This window comes from Silurus meridionalis, chromosome 6 (genome assembly GCF_014805685.1).
Source record: "Silurus meridionalis isolate SWU-2019-XX chromosome 6, ASM1480568v1, whole genome shotgun sequence".
Classification (NCBI taxonomy): domain Eukaryota; kingdom Metazoa; phylum Chordata; class Actinopteri; order Siluriformes; family Siluridae; genus Silurus; species Silurus meridionalis.
The window spans coordinates 12,488,875-12,510,580 of NC_060889.1; the positions used below are offsets into that span (position 1 = coordinate 12,488,875).

Below are 21,706 nucleotides of genomic sequence, written 5' to 3' on the forward strand. Positions count from 1 at the left end.
GTAGAAGTATTTTGACTCACATCTATAACAATATAAAATAGCTTATTTAACAGTACAAAATTACAGCTTACAGAAAAAAGTTAATTGGAAATGAATCAAATGATAAGAAAAATATGGTTTGACATTAAATAGGGAACAAAATCTCCTACCAGTTGAAGTATTACAGTTTACAGATTTGTCTTAATTTTGGGGTTTGTGTTGGCCCACTATCTGTGTGATTCATATTCTTTATTTAATGCCAACAATAAAGAAATGTCTAGGTTTCACAAATAGTGCACAAATATATTCATCCATAGCCAACTTGATCAATGCTTAACATCAATTAATGACAGTTAATACCAGGATGATTTTCATGGGATTTTCATGGGAATTGCAAGAACTATTATATAACCATAGCAACTAAAACGTCAAACTATTTCATATTATTACAGTTCTACCAGTTTCATTAATCACTTGTCTCATTTAAAGTCAATATTAAAACAACATATCTCTTGTGTACAAGGAAGGAGGGATTTCAGATATAAACATCATTCTGGTGTTTATTGGGGTTTCAAATTCATGCTTTCTAGCTCCTGTAAATATTTTTTAAGTAGTGCATTTGTATTTAGGGGTCACACACAATAAACAAGCCACCAATCTTTTATTGCAGGATCAGTAAAGGGATGAGAGCAGATCTTGTTTCCCCTGGAGGCAGTGCATCAGTCATTATCTGAGTTTTAGCCATAACTCCACCCTACCACACTTTCAAAAAGTATTCTCTCCAGCTTTGTACTGAATCAGTGGTCTTTCTAACTGAAACCTGATGCTCGTAATTACACATTGCAGAAGTCTTTCTAGACAAAAATAACTCCCTTGGACGACGCATGAGCATTAAACCAACTTGTTTTTAACGTTTCAATGGAGTGTATGTATAAAAAAATACAAAATAACAAGCTGTGCTGGGATTTTATAACAGACAACAGATCTTCTCTACTGATGATTCTTCTGTGTTGCTTGCTCTAGACTATACACCTGATGTAACCCTTCAATGCAACTACTTCAACTCGTCTAAACATTAACTGAAGCATTGTATTGGAGTGGCTAGTAAAAATACCGCTAGTCCGTCATAGCAGACTGCTTTGTCTTTTAAAGGAAGGCAATAAGTAAGTCTCTTGGGAAAATAACTTTGCTAATAGCTTCCTATTCCCCGATTGCTGGAGTTCAAAGAGTAAAAACATGCAAATTACTTACAAAACGTTAGCAGCCCATCAGCCAGCTATCACACTTACATATAGAGAAAAAATAGCTGTTGCTGTATCTAAAATTGTATCGTTAACTACTGTAAAAAAATTAAAGAAATGTAATAAATAAACCCTGGATACTACATGAAAGGAAAACCAGACTTTATTTCTGCTACAATGCTGTGCATGCAACTGCTGATATGAAATGATGTTCGTATCGAGGTTCTCATTAGAGTATTATGAATTGTGAGTATTTTCTTGTCCTGAAAGAGAACTAAAAATTTACATATTTTCCATACTATACATATTTATGTGATTTATTAATCTTATTTATTCATCGACCTCCCTTCAATCCTATGACTGAAACTGAAAACGACAGAAAAGCACAAAGATGGCCCAAAGAGAAGGAATAACAATTAGAACCAAGACATACCAAGATGTAAAGTATCATTGCCTTAACTCTTATATTTTGCCTTAACACTTACTTTACATACTTATATACTTCTAGACAGTGTAGTGTTTGTGATGTATACTAGCTATGTTTACTGGTGCATTTTAACCACTCAACAGTAAGCATTATCATCCTAATAATACAGTGGGATCAAAAACCAGAACACATTGTAATATATGTTATATCTGGAATTAATTAGGTTAAATAAGTTTTAGATTTGTGAAACGTTTCAAACTACAAAAACAAATGTTTAATATGCTGCAAATATAATGTTCAGGATTCTGTATTATTTCCAGGTGCTTATTTTATATGGAAGCAGATTATTGATATTTAAACCTTGCTAACTGCTTTGTAATAAAGGTCAGACCTAATCTCTGAATCTATTGGAGCATGGGCTCAGATGACACTCTGCTGATCTAAAATAGATCATTAAATCTTGTGCAAAGGATCTAGTGCAAACTGTCATTTAAGACTACAATTCTAAGAAACTTTGGATTTCATGTAAATGTTTTTTAAAGATTCACATAACAATATAATTTGTACTGTATGAATTTATTCGGCCAGGAAAGAAAATGTGAAATGTGCAATTTTGAACCACATTTTGGATCTTTTGGTCTTGCTGCATTTTATTTGATTTTGTCACGGAAATATTATATGCCTAATTTATACATATGATAATGACAGGGTATGCTGCCAGGCAGTTTGGATAGGCATGCTAATTATACAGTACATTAAAACTATGTGATGTGCTTCAAAAACCTGTGAAGACTTTCAAATACAAATATTCTCTCACTCTTCTTACCATCTTACTTTTTCTAAATCCAAAGCTTCCTATCAAAATAACAGCTGTACTATATCAAGACATTTTCGCTGATAGCTAGTCACTCCTCACACAACCTTGTGGTTTAGGGTTACCATCTCAGAGCCAAGTGGAATACACCGGGAAGTCTATTCTTCCAGAAACCTGCAGCTACTTTTCAATACCAGATTTTAAATATCATTCACTGTCAACCAAAAACTATTTAAGCAGCACATCTATGGAGTGAAGAGACTGAATGTCCTTAAAGTTTTCTTCGGTTTGCGAGAGCAGACTGATGACTAATCCCACACCTTAGTCAAAACCTAAATGACTGCAAGTTTTCATTTCCCTCAAACTGTGATTGTTGGAGACAATGAGGCTGAAGGAAACTGTAAATGGTTACTCCACCATGTCAATGCAGAACAGATTCTACCTAATAAAAAAGCTTAAGACTACAAATGCAACATTTCAGGGGGTAGAAGAATCATATAATCCGTACACAATTTACTTTATTTATAACTTACACAATAACATTCCAATGAAAAACAGTATAAGTTCTTCCAAATACAGCACTGAAAGGGGATTTTCTTTCAACTGAAATAAATGCAAGAAGACAAAGAAATAGCACTTACTTTTGGATCATGGAGAGTTAAAGGTGGCTCCATATGTGTGTGTGTGTGTGTGTTTGTGTGTGTGAGTGTGAGTGTGTCCTTAGTATTTCTTCAGACACCCAGCATAAATAAACATCTCCATTTGGCTACATGCTCAGAAAATGAAGTTCAAGTGGTTTTCCCTGCATCTAAAAACTAGTCCAACTCTCCCTCTCTCTTACCCTCTCTCTCCTGAACGCTCCCTCCCTCTTTCCATGCTCCCTCTTTTCATTCTTTTCAGCCACTCGCTCTACTTCAGAGTATTTTCTCCTCCCACTGTAAGAAAAGCCTCTCTCCCTCAGGTCAGTGTAAAAGTGTATGTCAAGCTGATTTAGGGGGAAACTGGTGAAATGACTATGGCATTGTACACACAAACACACTTGATCAGTCATATTTTAACTTTTTGCTCACAAATGTAAAAGTCCCCCATTAGCTTTATAGCACTTCTTTATAATGTACCTGAATGTGGCAAGTACGTATTTGCTCAGTACAATAGCAGAAGACAGCAAGCCAATCTGGACACATTCAGTGTTCTGATTTCCCCAATAGCCCCTGTATTTACACAGCAGAAGAATTCAGTGGTACTGAATACTGGTTAAACCCTCCCATGGGTGATTATCCAGGGTGTGTTCTATGCTATGTTTCAGAGATAGGATGACTTTGGATTTTTAAGAGCATGAGAAGTTAACGTCGTGTGATTTCCCTAAAAAAGGTTTTCATCAGTTTCAGCGCAAGTCACTTATTTTCTATTTTTGCAATCTGTTTTTTGTTTTTGTTTAATAGTATGTCAGGTCTGGAGATCCAGCATATAAATGTATCGTCATAAGCATATCCACAAGCAGCGATCTGTGGGGCCATGCAACCTTCACAAGCAGTGTCCCCAGTGGCCAGTTCTTGCCAAGTTGCATAGAATACTAAAGAGACCAGAGATAAACACACCGTTCAAGACTGGTTACAATTACATAGTTCAAAATCTGTGGTATGCCTGATGAATTATGACTGGATGTTGACATTATATAAGTAATACATTTGTCATTAGAAACTGATTTACAAGTTACAACAGAGATGTACAAACAGATTACCACTGATTATCTTTGGTGCATATTTGTGCAATCACGAGGTGTAATTGACATCCATACCGTTTAACAATATTAACGTGTTTACTATAATTATTGAGATAAAGATTTTTATGAAGGATCTGAACACACATTTTGGGAAAATAAAATTCAAGTGTGTGGCATTATATATGCAAATTAGGCAAGGAATCAGAAGAAAAAGAATAATATCTATACAACTCATGGTTCTTAACATGTGACTGAGTAATTAAGAAGGATTCCATAAGTTTTTGCAAAAATTCAAGTTTCAACTACATCTTATCATCTTACATTGAACCCCAACACATTTGCAATAGGGCTACTACTTTGTTCTGGCCACTTTAGTTTAGCAGGAAATTGCATTGTAAATAGGTAAAATAAGTTGGACAGTTAATGAATTTGATCCTATCTGGCAGTCCAACAAATGCTATGCTTACATTACACATTTTGAGTAAATATTTTTTTCTTTCTTTCTTTCTTTCTTTCTTTCTTTCTTTCTTTCTTTCTTTCTTTCTTTCTTTCTCCATTGAAGCTGCTTTTTCTCCTGGTGAACACCATTTTGATGTTCTCATAACCACACTTTCCAGCTTGCCTGACCACCAGAAGGGCATTAGGTCCATGAAACAGCCGTCTCCCATTCCAGGAAAACTCTTACTGCTCTCAGATTTCACACTTGGAGAAATGACAAAAGCTTTTCCACTTTAAACCTCAAGCATTTGGCTATTTCATGAGATATGCTGAGAAAAATACACAGGAGTACAACCTACGAAAGAATTAATATAGCAAATCACAGTTTGAAGCAACATTCAACTTTTGTAGAGAACTTGGGTGCCAAAATGTAGGTAAGCCTATTTCAAAATCCTGGACAATAAGCTTGATTTATTCAAGTCAGAAAGCCAGTGAACACACACCCACACATATCTATAACTCTAGGCACAGCAGAAACAAAAAAATATTTAATTATCATAAATGTTTTGCATTCAATTAGAATTTAATACAAACTAGTAGCCTTGTGGTCTTTTGGACCCAATGCACTCTTTTACACGTCACTGATAAGCCCAATATTTCATGTCGTCACATCTGTGTATCTCGAAGACACTGTGACAGCAGCAACAATAATACAAATATTATTATTATTATTATTATTATTATTATTATTGTTTTCTTTAAAGCCAATAACATACTACGGCACAAGTCATCATTTACCGGTATAAAAAAACTGAAAAACTGCTCAAACTCAGTGTCTCAACGGACATCACGGCCTAAAAAGATGCAGAAACTGAATTGTTTATGTTTTGTCAATGAGGATCTTAATGCTATTATAATGGTTCAGAGTGCCATGTATAAATTATAACAGTTTTTGGGCTTCATTTAGGGAGCATCCCATGAAACAACTACCGAATTGTTTGGACTATAAGCCACGTTTTGAACCACGCGGCTTGAACAACGAAGCGGCTAATTTATAAATTTTTCCTGGGTTTTTCGTGGTTTCACAAACTTCAAGCCAAAAAACTGAACTCCATAACATTAGACCAATGAAATTTCCAAACGGAAACGAAAAAACGCACCTCACCTGTGTTCTGAGCTGCACGGCATCGGGAGAAAAAAACTTCCATCGGGTGATTTTTAAACGCACGACGATGCCAAAAGATAAACTCCCGAGAGAAATTGTTGTGAAAGGAAGGAGGAAGACAGTGAACAATGACTTTCTTGGTAGGCTACTGTTTAGATACAAGCCGTTGTAACGCGTTGAGTCTGGGTGAAGGGAGAGCTCTCTAACTCCAGTTGCAACAGAAATCATATAAGCACAGACAGGTTTCCAAAACTAGTGCTTTTTTATTTTTCTTGGCAACAGCGTTAAGGGTTAGTCAAAGAAACTTAGAAATGTGCATCAGAAAATAATAAACACATAATCCTCGTCTTGCACACATGCAGTAATAGCGGAAAAATGCAGTGGCATGCTATTCCCAAAATACCGCTATGCTCCTAAAGGAAGCGCAACATATTTCACCCGTTACACCGTGTGTAACGTGTCTTTCGTTAAAGCCTGTGTAAAGTTCATCAGTGTAGAAACCTACGGCTTATAGACAGGTGTGGCTTATTTATGTTAAAAATAAAAATATTTGTAAAATTCAGTGGGTGCGGCTTGTATATGGGTGCGCTTTATAGTCCGGAAATTACGGTACTTCATCTCCAACTATGATCCAAACACCACAAACAAAACCCACTTGTCATGTTTTCATGAGTCATATTGAGAAAAGCTGAGCAGTACTGATAAGAGATATCTTGAAAAAATAAAGCAAAGAGACTTGTCTAATATCATCAGCTTCGGTGTAGGCTGTAAAAAATACATTGTTGAAGAGTTTCATTGCAGACTTTATGGAACCCACGCTATGTGAATGTTAGTGTTTTGTTTAGAACAGCCTGGTTGTGGTCATCACTTCAACACCAAAACACCAGCCTTTAATTCGAGCGCCTAAAAGAAAATAATGCTTGAGAACATTAGTGACCTCCTTCAGCCATATATGGCCTCTAGGTCACTAAGATCATGTAGCCTGCTTCTTTTATCTGTTCCTCAATCATGTCTACAGGAGAATAGACTTTTTCTGTAGCTGCCCCTAGGCTCTGGAACAGTCTCCCTTTTAACATCAGGGCCTCTTCAACACTGAGGGCTTTTAAAGTTAGATTTAAGATATTTTGAATATTATTCTATAAAGTGTATTGCACAATAATTATTGTCGCTGTGTTTGGATACTATATGTCTAATTGCATTGTTTGACTTCAGTGAGATTTCATACACAAAAGTGCAAAGGTTCAACAAAAGAAGCAGGAAACAATAAGGACTGCTGCATGAATGTGATAAACGTAAAACAACTTTAAAGATCCACGTAAAAGAACAAAGAAATCAATGCAAAATAATAAAAAATAATTTTCCCTCTTTTAATTTTAACATCAGAAAAATAACGGCAAAAAAAAGCATACCTCAAGATCATCGAGTGAACGAGCCAGACTGAGTCGGTTGGCTCGAGCCGAGGTTTTGCGAACAGATGAGCGTCCTCTAGTGAGACCCCAAAATCTGGAGCCCTGAGGAACGAAAATATCAAATCTATATTATACATAAAACATATTTACGCACCAGTTTTTTGTTATATTCCTTATAGTCATTATCTTGTCATGCTTTATTAATAATATCATAAACAAGATGCAGTGTCAATTAAATTATCTTATTTAAACTGTACTCAGTTAGTAACCATTTTAAAAGAAAATCTAGGAAGAAATATATGCAAATAAATATGAACCATTTTTTATTTATTACTTTTGCTCATTTTATCACACAGTTTCCCCATTTCAAACCTTGTATTTACCTTAAAGTACATAAAAATGCAATTACTAAAACCATATTATTGCACAAGATTCAGCGTTGTTTTTTTAGTTTTTTTGTGTTCACCTTTATATACATTTCTTGCAAAAATCTTGCATGAATAATTTGCCGTAAACCACAAATAACGCAGTGGCAGTATGCTGAGAAGCGAAGAAACATCTCACCTTTTAGAGATTATAAAAAGGGGAAAAAGTCTGATGCATTTTTTAAATGTTTGATTTAAGCTATAAATAATTTACATTTCAAAAGAACTGAAAATGATTGAAATTGTGGAGCACTGTAGCAAATCGATGTCTATGTTCTTCAAGTCAAGAAATGCTTTCATTTAATGTTGTTTTAATTACATTTATGTACATTTTCATTATTTACACATCAGCAAAAGTGCCTTTATAACCCCTTGTAAAGTTCTAATACTCTGTGACACTCACCTACATTTATGTCAGGCGTTTTATAAAATCATAAAACATGATAATGTATGTGAGAAACAAATAACAACAAATATCTCTATCCCAAAAAAAAAAGTCCTGTTTCATTTACAGTGCAAACAGGCTCCTTGAATAAGCTGTACAGACTATAGTGATGTTGTTTACAAACAAATGTTTAGTGAAGTGTGAAACAACTTATTAGAAACAACTTTACGTCACTAGACCAATTTCTTTGTAGGCACATGTTTCACACCACACATTTATGTTTTACAGTCTATTAGTCTTTCATCTATAGGTTTACCCTCCAACTGCTATAAAGCCATCATTTATAGTGTCATTTGGGGACTAGAATAAGATTCGGGTTTCCTTATTTAAATTATTTAATTCAAGTACCGTCTTCCAAGGAATGCTTTGTCCTGGTTTGGGCGGCAGTAAATCTAGAGATACTCCTGGGAACACTACGCACTAGGTGGATGGGAATCCTGATGTGGATGAGATGCCAGAGCACTGTGTACATCTAGAAGGCATCTATAACTCAGTATCATTAGTTTTTATCTGTGGGAATATTTGTGACTAAGCTGTAATAAACGATAAGCTATTACAAATGTTTGACTTGCATTATACGTTTATATAGAAGATTTTTTTAAATGACACTGTGTTTCCTATACTTATAAAGTTCAATCAGAATTCACAGCAGTGCAGCCTGATCTAACAACAAAGCACTTTTTTTGGGAACAGGACAAACTTCACACAGCTTTATCCATCTGCATTGTTTACTCTAACATTATTATTTTTTTTTACTTTTGTGGCCTGTGGTATAATCAAGACCAGTTCTCTGATGAACATATGTTTGAATGGAATGACAATGATATCACACATACCACAGAGACCTGTAATTTCCTTTCCATCTGAGCATTGGGCTCCTTCAAAACAGATGTTAATCGAGTTCATCTTATATTATCTCTCTCTCTCCATCTGTCTTCGTCTTGTATTATCTCTCTCTTTCTCTCTCTCTCTGTCTGTCTGTCTGTCTGTCTCTCTCTCTATATATATATATATATTTATAGAGAGAGAGAGAGAGAGAGAGAGATAATATAAGATGAACTCGATTAATCGAATTCTGCTTCATGCAATTATATATATATATATATATATATATATATATATATATATATATATATATATATAAAATTGCATGAAGTAGACCTCAAGCGCCACAAAACTTGGGCGCTTCGGCTTTTCATCGCTATCTGAGCGGCAGCTGAAATTCTAAACTAAAGTGGTACAGCACTGGGTATTGTTTGGGGAGAGAGGTTGCTTTTGTATATTGTGGACAATTAGATTTTATAGCACATAATCAAACTAATGCACAAACTGTGGTATAAAAATAATTAAGAGTGAAGACTGAAGTCAATTAGCCCAAACACAATGCTTATTTTCCCTGCATAAAGAAATTTGTCGATTGTTGCCAGGTGTCTCTCTTGAATTTAAACCAATCTTGACTGGTTTCCCACTGGTCTGTCTGGCATAATCACATTGGACTGCACTAATCAACACAACAGCTCCATCTGCTGTGCCCCAACCATGTAGCACCATCTGTTCCACACATCATGATTTAGTGTGCAAATTAGACTGCTGCACAAGAGACTCCAAGTCTTATGACAAAAGACATGGCTAAGAATCAGTGGTAGATTTTACCTTGCGTACTACAAATGAATAAGTATATATATAAAAAAAATATTGAAAAAAATGGAAGCTTTAGGGTCTAATCTTATATGATTACATTTTATAATATGCATTTATACCGATCAGCACTTCAAACTGTATGTCTAGTAATATATATTCGACAAACGAATAAACGGATCAATAAATGAATTCACCATTGGTTTCTAGAACATGTTTCTTGACCACTTAAAATGACATTTTATCATGATGAATGCTAAATTTAAAATGTCAGGTCAGGGTCTTGAGAGTATGGTGTATTTGTGGGCTTGACACTTTTAGGCTTAGGTTAATTTGACATGTAAATATATTACAAATATTTTTACCTTGTTTTCGCCATCCTTATTCCTAGATCCACTGCTAAACAGTTTCATTGTCAAATCGGTCCCCAGGTCTCCAGGTGTTTTGTGTCTCACTGGAGGGATTTGTTCCATAGAAGGTGGTAATGTGCTGTGTTTAGCTTTGGTATCACCATAAGCCAGGCTCTCAATGCTGGTGGGCCGAGTTTTCTGCCAGCGAGCCCGGATACTAACAGAGGGCCAGCGCTGACTTCCTCTCCGTTTGGCTTATTTTCAGGCGGTTGTGATTGCTTACACTGAGAATCCAAAAACTCTTTTCCAGTAGATGTGTTTGTTTGTGGAGTAGCAGGTTCAGGGAATGGCTCTGCGAGAAGGCACCTACGCTCTGGCCTTAAGGATGGTCCATTGCTCTGTTGGGAGGTGCATGGAGATGGTTTATCCCAAACTGTATGGGAAATGTTTGGAGATGTAAGAATCCACTGGTCAGCAAGACTTTCCTGATCCTCCGGAGACACGTTTCCGATCCCGCTGTCGCCACTGCCACTGTTACGTGTGCATGGCTGTTCATCACAATCGTCACTATCCAGTTTGAGTCTCAGTTTCTCAATATGGTCCCCCATGTCAGTGTAAAGGACTGACACAAAGTTTAACATTGAATAGGGTGACTGGGGGAACTCCAGACAGCCCTGGGTGTCCGGGTCAGCAGTGCACAAGAAGCCAAAATGATCAGAGATATTTTTATGCTCATCATGATCACAGAGTTCTGGATCTATGATGAATACATGACATAATGTTTTCATACAAGTGCTTTGATCTACTATTTTGGGATCAGCTTTGGTCACTTCCTTTGAGACAAGACCAAAAAACCTATTATCTTCACCACATACTGCACACAAGACCAGGTTCTCCGCAGGATATGCAGCCAAAACCACATCCCTGTCATCATAAAGCTGCACACAATTACATTTGACCCTCATCATCACCAGATAATGAGTTTTCTGCTCAGTCGCAATTCGAGTGATACATTCTTGTATGACTCGAAGGGTTTCCTCTTCTGATTGGGAAATCACTAGATCCAGTTCCACCGAGTTTATGTATCCTACCATCATTCCCACGTTCAGAGTACTGGAGTCAGGTAAAATATCATGCTGACTCTGAAAGTCGGAAAAAACGGAATCTTTACTCACAACACGAGATGGCTCCTCAAGATCAGCTGCATGTGGGTTGTGTTTTGGTGGACACCGATAAGACCAGTAAGACATATCTGGTTCTGATCTGGGTCTCTGTTTAGGTTGTTTTTTTGATGTGTAAGTACAAGAAATTTCCAAAACAGGATTGAAACTCCCCACTGACGCTCCTCTACTTCCTTCATCATAAGATTCCATCTGTCCTGGATTCGACCAGGTTTCCATCAGTTTCCCCGGAAAAGTCAGGGAACCTGAGGCAGAATTTACTGTACGGCTGTCACCTGAGGAAACCAGCAAACTGAGCGATCGTAACGACGAACCGATGAGTTCCACCACGGTTTCATGTGAAGCTGCTGACACATCTGTGCCGTTCACACTCAAAAGACCGTCGCCAGGCTTCAAGCCAGCATCATGAGCTGGACTTCCTTTCATTATTCCACTCAGGACACAAGGAGCTTGGCCAAACACGGTGAATCCGTATCCACCTCTGCCACGCTCTATCTCCACTGTGCGAACGGTCAGTGCCGGAGAAAAGTCCAGAGATCTTCTCACACCTTCTCCAGCTGGATCCAGAGATCTCATTTCTGTCTAGAAGATCTAACAAAATCACAATAGGCTTTGCTCTGAGCTTCAATTATTGAGCCACACGCATTGTAGGTCCTGTAAAACAGGGGAGGGGGACAAGCAGTAAGATAACGGGTAAGATGTGTTATGGGTAAATAAACAGTACAACAATAAAAAAGTTGTACGGCGGCACGTAAAACATCGGCACTGGAGACAATCTCTGCGCACGCGCTCACTCGGGATAATAAAGGCAAAAATAAGTTCATACCTTTTTTACTGTACTTAACATATAATTACAAACTTTCGTAAAGATTATTTTTTAAATACAATTTGCAGCCTTTATCTCAGTATATAACAACACTAACAGAACACTTACTGCCTGTCTTAACCTTCGGATTCGTCTATTTTTGCGTTAAGTATCAAAGTCCACAAACCACAATCAACATTACATATTATTATAATTATTAAATGTTTCTCACGTAGATCAAGGTTAACAAATGTACGCCCGCTTACCTGACCAAAACAGCTCGTATTTTTAAGCTTTCAGCTCTTCGACTTCAGCTCCTGGACACACAACCACGGCCATTCACTATTGTACTCAACACAAAGCGTCATTCAGTCACTATGGCACCGTAACGATCGCGGAAAACCGAGCGAGAGCTTCTCATTTGTTGAGAGAGCCGTCAATCAAACCCAAACGTTTAAACCAATACTTGGCGCTTATTGGAGCACGGGGAATCACGTGGTAGTCTAACGGCGTGTACTAGAGGGGGGGTGCTTTTTATGCGCGTGGGCGGAGAATCCGGAGATTTGCCCCGCCCAACAACGTGCTCTGGTGATCTCATGGCTTTAAAGTTCAATACCGTGTTCAATACTTTTTTTACAAAATACTCCATAGAATGTATCCTGTTAAGCATGTTTTGGAAAGATTTAATCACAAATTTTCATATTTCTGTGAATTCGGTGGTCAAGAAAAAAAGAAACCATTTTGCATTTCTTTCATTGTATTTACTCAAGGTTATTTTGGAAAGATATAGACCAAACTTTACCCATTTTATTAATGACTTCGAATTGTATGTGAATCGCTTGAAAGAAACAAGAAACAAAAAAGCACTGAAAACATGTAATGCTCTGAAAACTTTGAAATTTATGTATTTTTTTACGTACACTGTATTGGGGGGTTTTTTGTTTGTTTTTTTCTCTGTAAGTAAGTGTAAATTTAACATGAGTATGTAATACCTCTTGTTCTTTTGGCATTAATAAAACTAAATTGAATAAAAAAAAATTTAAAATTAGAAAATTAAAAAACGTGTTCAATACTTGCCAAAATATATGGATGTCGAGAGTTCATGTTCTTTTTGCTGTATTAAAGATGAAACACTGATCCATTTATTGCAAAAAAAAATGGAATAGCTTATAAATTCATATAGGTAATCATGTTGGTTTCTCCCATCCCTTTCAGTTAAAAGATCTAATTTGTTACTATAAGGGTTAAACTAATATATCAGTGAATTACATTGTTAATTTTTTCATTTTGTTTGGAATTTTTTTTATTTATAAACAAAATGTAAAAATTATTTCATATTTATTCGTATTTCTGAAATCTCTTAGATTGATTAAAAGCAAGAAAAGTAATTGATTTTGAAATCTTATGATAATTATATCAGTAATGTCACTGATGCACAAGTCTTCTCTGTTGTGGAAAGTTGTTTATGCGATTTATCTCATCTCATTTTTATTTATTTGATTATTTTACATGTATTTGTATCTATTATTTAATTTATGTATGTTTTGTGTAGCTATTATTGTAATTTTTATTGTTATTGGTATTGCTATTATAATTTTTCTGTATAGGTTCTGTTTGGTTGATTTGTACATGTTTGTTGTTTGGAGCATTAATAAAAAAAAAGAAAATAAATAAATAAATAAATAAATAAATAAATAAATAAATAAATAAATAAATAACGTGTTCAATGAAGTTATCATTATTTTCAGTGCATAATATCATCCAAAGATTCAGATAATCTGGAACAATCTCTGTGCGTAAGGGTCAAGGCTGGAAAACCATACTGGATGCCCGTGATCTTCGTGCCCTTAGACGGCACTGCATCACATACAGGAATGCTGCTGTAATGGAAATCACAACATGGGCTCAGGAGTACTTCCAGAAAACATTGACGGTGAACACAATCCACCGTGCCATTCACCGTCGCCAGCTAAAACTCGATTGGTCAAAAAAGAAGCCATATCTAAACATGATCCAGAAGCGCAGGCATTTTCTCTGGGCCAAGGCTCATTTAAAATGGACTGTGCAAAGTGGAAAACTGTTCTGTGGTCAGACGAATCAAAATTTGAAGTTATTTTTGGAAAACTGGGACGCCATGTCATCCGGACTAAAGAGGATAAGGACAACCCAAGTTGTTATCAGCACTCAGTTCAGAAGCCTGCATCTCTGATGGTATGGGGTTGCATGAGTGCGTGTGGTATGGGCAGCTTACACATCTGGAAAGGCACCATCAATGCTGAAAGGTATATCCAAGTTCTAGAACAACATATGCTCCCATCCAAACGTCGTCTCTTTCGGGGAAGACCTTTCATTTTCCAACATGACAATGCCAGACCAAATACTGCATAAATTACAACATCATGGCTGGGTAGAAGAAGGACTGAAATTGCCAGCCTGCAGTCCAGATCTTTCACCCATAGAAAACATTTGGCTCAACATAAAGAGGAAGATGTGATAAAGAAGACCTAAGACAGTTGAGTAACTAGAAGTCTGTATTAGACAAGAATGGGACAACATTTCTATACTTAAACTGGAGCAACTTGTCTCCTCAGTCCCCAGACGTTTGCAGACTGTTATAAAAAGAAGAGGGGATGCCACACAGTGGTAAACATGGCCTTGTCCCAACTTTTTTGAAGTGTGTTGATGCCATGAAATTTAAAATCAACTTATTTTTTTCCTTAAAATGATACATTTTCTCAGTTTAAATATTTGATATGTCATCTATGTTGTATTCTGAATAAAATATGGAAATTTGAAACTTCCACATCATTGCATTCTGTTTTTAATCACAATTTGTACAGTGTCCCAACTTTTTTGGAATCGGGTTTGTACATTTAAGTGCATGGTACATTCCTGATTACCATTTAACCGGTTACCATTATCTCAACAATATCCTTCTTCAATACATGGTTTATGGGTTTGTTTAACCATTCTAAATTTAAGCCTATTTAGGGTTGGACTATAAATATAAGGAACCATCTTATTCCTCTAACTTGCGATGTTTATTCTTACTTTTGAACATCAGATGATCCCACACACATCCCTTCTGACCATGTGTAAATACTTTGTTTTCTCTTTTGCTTTTCTGCTCAAAGATTTATTTAATGTTATCATAGTTTAGTGACAGCCTGATTCTGCGTACATGTTAAAATTAGTACTAAAGCATGTTGTTATGTTTCAGCCAGAAGTGTCCTGGTACAGCGCAGCCCTCCACAAGGCCCCATGATCTTGCTTAAGAAACGGTTTTGCCATTTCTGCTAATGCATGTGACTGCTCAATATGCACTTTTTCTTGGCACTTTGGTGTCTTCTACTCCAACACCTGACCTGAGAATGTGACCATTATACCGGCTGGTTTGTATCCCTCAAGTCTCTGACTCTTCTACCAAAACAGACATTTGCCTCCCTGATACCAACCCATTTTAAGATATTGATAATGACAGTATAGTGTCAGGTTCTAGTGTCAGTGCTGATTCATGTATTAGTGTAGGTGGTCATGATTACAGGCCCACCTCACCTGTATGTGAGGATCTTACTGGCCAGACCAGTAAAGCTTCTACTGAAGATTTTACTGAGCTGTCTTATGGTTTCTCTTCTGCATGTTCTTTTAAGCATTAGCTCTGTTTTCAAGGCCACTCTGGCCCAGAACATTTCACTCAGTTACTATGACCTGGCCAAAATAAAAATCCCAAACAATCTGTCATTAAAGTGTGCAGCCTGTTCATGAAGTTTAAGTTAAATATTAACTTAATAAATTATGCTACAATGGAGCTTTTAATACTAAACCTTACGCAGAAAAAACACAAGATGACAGTCTGTATAAGACTACTTGTTTGCTTGAGGATGTGCTCAAACCTTGGCTCGTACAATTAATGTGACGAGCCAAACAGGCTTAAACCTTCCATTATTATCACAAAGGTTTGGAGAAAAAAAAAGATTAATGACCCCCTGGCCATGAGCCCTTGGCTATCACTGGATTGCACTGAAAAAGCGTTGTTTTAAGTTATCACACATTTAATTCAGGTGTTCATTACACAACACTATCTGCATTTAAAATGGTGGCGACTGTTTACCACTTTCACATTTGTTTAAATTCTGAAATCCAAACCAGACAGGCAGGTGTGATCATTTATATAAGGCTTTATGGAAGTTACAAAATAAAGTCACAATTTTTGCATAAAAAAGACACACAAAAAAAGAATAAAAGTGATCATGTTGTATAGCATCATAGCGTGACATCTCCAGTCTTTTAATAATACTTATACTTATATATACTTAATAATACAAATGTTGTACCAAATATGCAATAGTAAAGATCAATGAATTTACTTCAAGTAGTGTTCCTTTCATGTAAGATACTGAATTTTGTGATTCTGAATTTTAAACTGTTTTACACTGAGTACACTTTTTCACTCTATGTGAAAGCATTGACTATAGCAAGTTCGTGATCCATTATCTTTCCCAAGTAGTGTAAAGGTAAAAAAAAGAAACACATTGAACAGAACTGTGTATTTCAATAGTTTTGTGAAGCTGTGAATACTGATTTATGAATAGCACACAAATGCTGGTTAAGTTACATTTAGGTATGTGTGTTTGTAAGGTGGCTTGTAGATGGGATCATTTTCTCCAGCAAGTTCATCATTCTCTCCTGAAGCTGCAGGCTTTGTACCTGCAGGAAGTTTTGCTGGTGCATTACACGTCGTACTTCTCGGCATGTGTCTTCCACAGCACGGTTCATCTTCCTCTGCTCTTTAAGCATCGCTTCCATCACGCGCAACTTTCTGCGGCGCAGTGATGTAGTATGCGACAATCGCTGCCTCTTCATAGGCTGAGACCTGAACACAGCTGTGCAATTATGATCTATATAGGACTATATTTCAAAGAAATCAAAATTAAATTGAAAAATATATTCTATGTATATTAAAATGAGTATATGTGATAGCTTGTCTATAGTACAGGTGTGACAAGAGTCCACACTTTCTTGTTATATTAATCTTCCTAAATCCTTATTTACATACATTCCATACATTTTATATGCATTTTTCATTGATTTGCTTGACTTATATGAGATATTTTGTATTTAGCTTGTGCTGCATTCGACTCAAAGTCATAATTCTCAAACTCCAACGAGTAAAAGCCACCTTGAAATCTTTTTAACTACAAATTCATTGCATTGTCATGTAGGAACAGGTCTTATTTCTAGTGAAGGGACAGTCCTTTATTTCCAACTTTGTGGCAACTGTTTAGGGTTAAACCACATGTGATTGTGAAGGTCAGGTGTCCCTAACCAATGAAATTGTTTGCTTTAAAATAAAATTTTACTACACTCTCTTTTTTAACGATTGCTTACACACTAAAAAGAACACAGTTAGTGAAACCTTACACTCAAGGAGCAAAACCTCAGCCCAGATGTGCACATTTTCAGCCTCACACTTTTTGCAAAACATTACACAAATATTTTTTGGCAAAACACTAAACAAACTTTTCTACATTAAACACGGAAATCTAACATAATGTCATTTTATTGTCATTTCAAGGCACTGCATTCTAATATACCACCTTTATAAACCAACTGATCAAAGCCGGTATTTTCCTTAAAATCTTTAGTTTATCCCTCAAAAGTAAGTATTTGTGTCAATGAACATCTCAGTCCCATCAGCATGAAAAGTCCCTTTGTCAAAGTCATGTTGTCAGTATGATGGCACATAGTTTCAGGATTTCTTGATATAAACTACAGTTTGGATTACAGTGATTGAAAATGCACAAGTTTGAATTTATTCTGTATAGTATATATGAATTTGGCAGCACAAATGTATTTATTTGATTGCATATTTTATTTATATTGATTGCATAAGACAGGATTCACACTTTTACTGTACTGTACAAGTGTTTGTTTGTTTTTTGGTTGTTTATCCATTTTCAGAATTTATAATTCTTTGTTTTGCTCTGTCTGTATACACTCCAATTGAAGTTTCACAAGATTCACCTTTGCCCTTTTTAAGAGACCTAGATAATTATTGGTTGATCTGATGCCATGCACTCGCCTTCAGAAGTGACATTCAAGATTCATCTTCACAATTCATCAATTCAAGACACATTTACAAAAAAAAGTTATAGACATTTTAGGACGGATGATGACAACTGGTTTAACCAATTGCATTCAATGACTTATGCAATGAACTGATGCTGAGATGTTTTGGGGGTTAAGACTATTTAGGTGAAACCAGTATAATATATTTTGATCAACACGACATAAACAACTGATAATGTAGGAAACAGCAGACAATTGTACACAATCAATTAAATTAATGTACAAAAGCATTCACAATTTGATCAAAGCAACAAAACAAAAAATTTTCTTGTGATGAGCACAAATGACTAAATGATGTGAAGGTTGAACAAGTAGTTTTGAGAATTTCATTTCTGATTACAGAAACGCTCCAAAGCAACTGAGAAAAACTTTAATTGTAACCTCAACAATCAGGCATAAGCACTATGAAAGGGCAACAGGTAAGAGGCAGAGGTAGACCTGTAGGAGGATCCGGAAAAAGAAGACACTGACCAAAATTATCAGTTATTATTATATTACTATTACCCACATCATCAGAAACATCATTGGCTACAGTTTTTTTTTTAAATGTCCTGCGCCAACGTAGAGGCAACATCACTATGTGTACTGCAATCACGCAGAATTGGTTCCTCCACCACCATGCCAAGTTAGGTCCTCACAAAATGGCCCACATTCTCACATTTATAGACAAATTACACGACATTGTCATTGCAGGAGAACAAATGGATGCAGAGCAGATATACACTGTCATCTGGGACAATGTATCTTCCACTGATCTGCTCTGGTTCAAACTGGTTTCATGATCATCCACAATTTTCACTTCATTACCACCCACCGCCTTCCTTTATGATCTCCAGCCCTATGTCGGGATACCCCTAATTTCAGCCATGGAGGAGACCTGTGACCTAATTGATGCAGGGTCTGTGCAAGGATGGATTCACCTTTAAGATGATTCTTCCCTTGCTGGCTTGTGAGAGAGGACATCAAGTGCTATGGCCAGATCCAGCTAGATTAAGAGATGAGTCTTAGGTAGGGCTTTTTTTGTTGTTTTCCTAAATCAGTATTTTCTTTTCTTTTTTTGACTCCACAAATGTTTCTGTCCATGAACTATACTGTATTTAGAATGCTCTGATTTTCAGTGCAAAATGCAACCTTTGAAAATGCATTGATGAACTGCAGGTTTTACAAAGTGGAGAGAAATAAATATTGTTTGTGAACAATGAAATAAAGGATTTGTTATTGTGATGCCAATGCTTTGTTCATTGACACAAATACTTACTTTTGAGAGATGAACTAAGGATTTTAAGAAAAGTACAGGCTTTTGCAAGGTTGTCTTGAGAATGCATTTAGTGGTTTGCAAATATTAAAGATAATTTTAGAAACGCACCAAAGCAACTGAGAAAAACTGCTTAAATGTTTTTGAGATGTCCTAATTACCTGGACTCGAAGGAACTCACAGAGATCTCTGTCCCATCATCATCCTCCTCTTTGACCTCCCTTTCCTCTGAGGATCCAGTGTATTCAGGTATGAAGCCTATGACTGGTGTCCCAGGTTGAGGTACAGAGGTTTCAGGTTGTGAAGTGGATGCTCCAGTAAGTTGAGGGTCCAATGGGCTCATATGGTTCTGCTCTGGTATCTTGGACAAAATCCTCTCAATTGCTTTGTAGTATGGCCAGTCAGGAGTGCCACCACCACCATTGGCTGTGTGCTTCATCTTCCTGTTAATGAGAGTGGGATCCATGTGGCGTAGTGAATCATGTGTCATTGCATATTGGTTGTATGTTAAAAATATACAGTGTGTGCAAAGTACAAAGCTTTTAATTTAGTAAAACAAAAGTAAGCAGGTTGGTTTCAGACATTAGTGAACGTTTTAGTGTTTTATCCTTACCTAGAAAGAATATTATCATACAAAATGGTTGTTTTGTCTAGAATGTTGAAAAGTGCATCATACAAAAACTGTGTGGTCTAGAATGTCTGAAATGTTAATAAACAAACAAAATTTGTTTAGTCTCCAAATCAGTCTTCGAGTGTCCTCAAAAAGTAGACTTAAAATGGTGAGGTGTGTGTAAAAGTTTTAAAATGTTACCCTTACACTTGCCTGTACTGGAATGTCATGTTGGTGATTTTCATCTTTATCTCCTCCCTGTGACGATGCTCGCCGGTCAGGTCATACAGTCGCTTAGCCATCATTTCGTAGATCTTAGCATTGCGTTTGGCCTTCTTGAGCTCAGTGACATACTCTTCCCAGATGTACAGAAGCCCTTTCATTTCTGAGTCTGTCCAATTGCGTGCTCTTCTGTGCTTTTCATTCGCACTACATAACTAAAGCAGTCCTCAGCAGACATTTTGTAATGCACCTATCTCTCTCTCTCTCACTCTCTATCTATTTCTGATTTTTTTTTTGCACAAACAGAATCCTGGAAGCTTTTGTTTCACTGCAGTGAGCTTTTAGAAAGGCACCTTTTCCCTTTCCTTTCTGTTCTTTCCTTAGGATTGTGATTATGTGTGAGAGAGGCCACCCGTTCTGCCCTTCCCCCCTCTAACTCAGTTAAGAGGCATCAGAATGGGGCCTGGAGGGCTGGAGCAATCAGCTTTAAAAGCTTTTAAAGAGGGAAGTTCGTCACCGTGATGTCAAGTTGCCCTGGCAACAGCCAGCCCAAGCCCTTCCTCTCGCTCCTCCTCTCTCACGTTCCCTGGCTCATTCTCTCTCTCGGATCTGTAACAAAAAGCTTTTAGCAGAAAGCCAGTGAAGTGGGATCTCTGCATGTGAAATATGACTCCATGGTGCCAGTGAAGGCAAAAGAGGAGCTGTTGCGTTGACAACACGCTTTGCTGTGGGCTGTACAGCCCCAAACCATAATGTCTTTAAAAGCTTTCAATTGTGGTTAGAGCACAAATCTTTTCTGCTGGCACAATCCAAAATGCACTATAAATTCAGCTATGCAGTCGCATTTAAAAGCATGTGCTGCATTTATTTGGCCGTTTGCCTCCAAGTGTAAAAGAAGTGTCAGCAAAATAGATGTAGTTTATTATATCTCTCTCTAGTTTATATATATATATATATATATATATATATATATATATATATATATATATATATATATATACTTTGAGTTAGCATTTCTTGCTGGATTTGTGAGCATGTGGACTGATCATTGTTTGAGTATATCTACCCCCACCTCTCCTTTTCACCCCCTGTGTCCCCTCCCACATACTTGAAGGATCAGCGCCCCCTCCCCCCCTTAGTTTCTACTGCTTCGGATTATATACACTAGAATAGGCTTTGTCACATATACATTACAGCACAGTGAAATTCTCGGAAGCTGGAGTCAGTGCGCCGCCACGAAACAGCGCCCCTAGAGCACAGAGGGTTAAGGGCCTTGCTCAAGGGCCCAAGAGAAGCAGCTTGGTGATATCAGAGCTTTAACCCCCAACCTTCTGGTCAGTAACCCAGAGCCTTAACCACGGAGTTGTGCTCTCCTGTGATCACACTTACTAAGCATAGCAGTGTCTGGATAGAGACAATGAGATCCTGGGACATGCTAACAGCACAGATT

At 36.9% G+C, this 21,706-nt stretch overlaps 2 protein-coding genes across 4 annotated transcripts in view; both read right to left on the minus strand.

The window, feature by feature from the left end:
- Positions 1-10,315, minus strand: part of rgs12a (regulator of G protein signaling 12a) — a 31,961-nt gene extending 21,646 nt beyond the window's left edge. For 2 of the 3 annotated variants that reach the window (XM_046851878.1, XM_046851877.1), the window contains exons 1-2: positions 10,070-10,315; positions 7,197-7,298 (exon numbers count right to left, since the gene is read on the minus strand). In XM_046851878.1, coding sequence (XP_046707834.1) covers positions 7,197-7,298; positions 10,070-10,177 — 210 coding nt within the window. In that variant the 5' untranslated portion in view covers positions 10,178-10,315. Of the gene's footprint in view, positions 1-3,102; positions 3,325-7,196; positions 7,299-10,069 lie in introns of those variants that run through there. The other variant, XM_046851880.1, reaches the window with a different exon arrangement.
- A 5,926-nt stretch (positions 10,316-16,241) lies between these two features.
- On the minus strand, positions 16,242-20,705 carry msantd1 (Myb/SANT-like DNA-binding domain containing 1). Its single transcript, XM_046852132.1, is given in 4 exon segments — positions 16,242-16,913; positions 19,586-19,867; positions 20,242-20,461; positions 20,464-20,705. Coding segments are annotated over 4 exon segments (789 nt in total). The 5' UTR covers positions 20,495-20,705; the 3' UTR covers positions 16,242-16,657.
- Between the last annotated feature and the right edge of the window lie 1,001 nt (positions 20,706-21,706).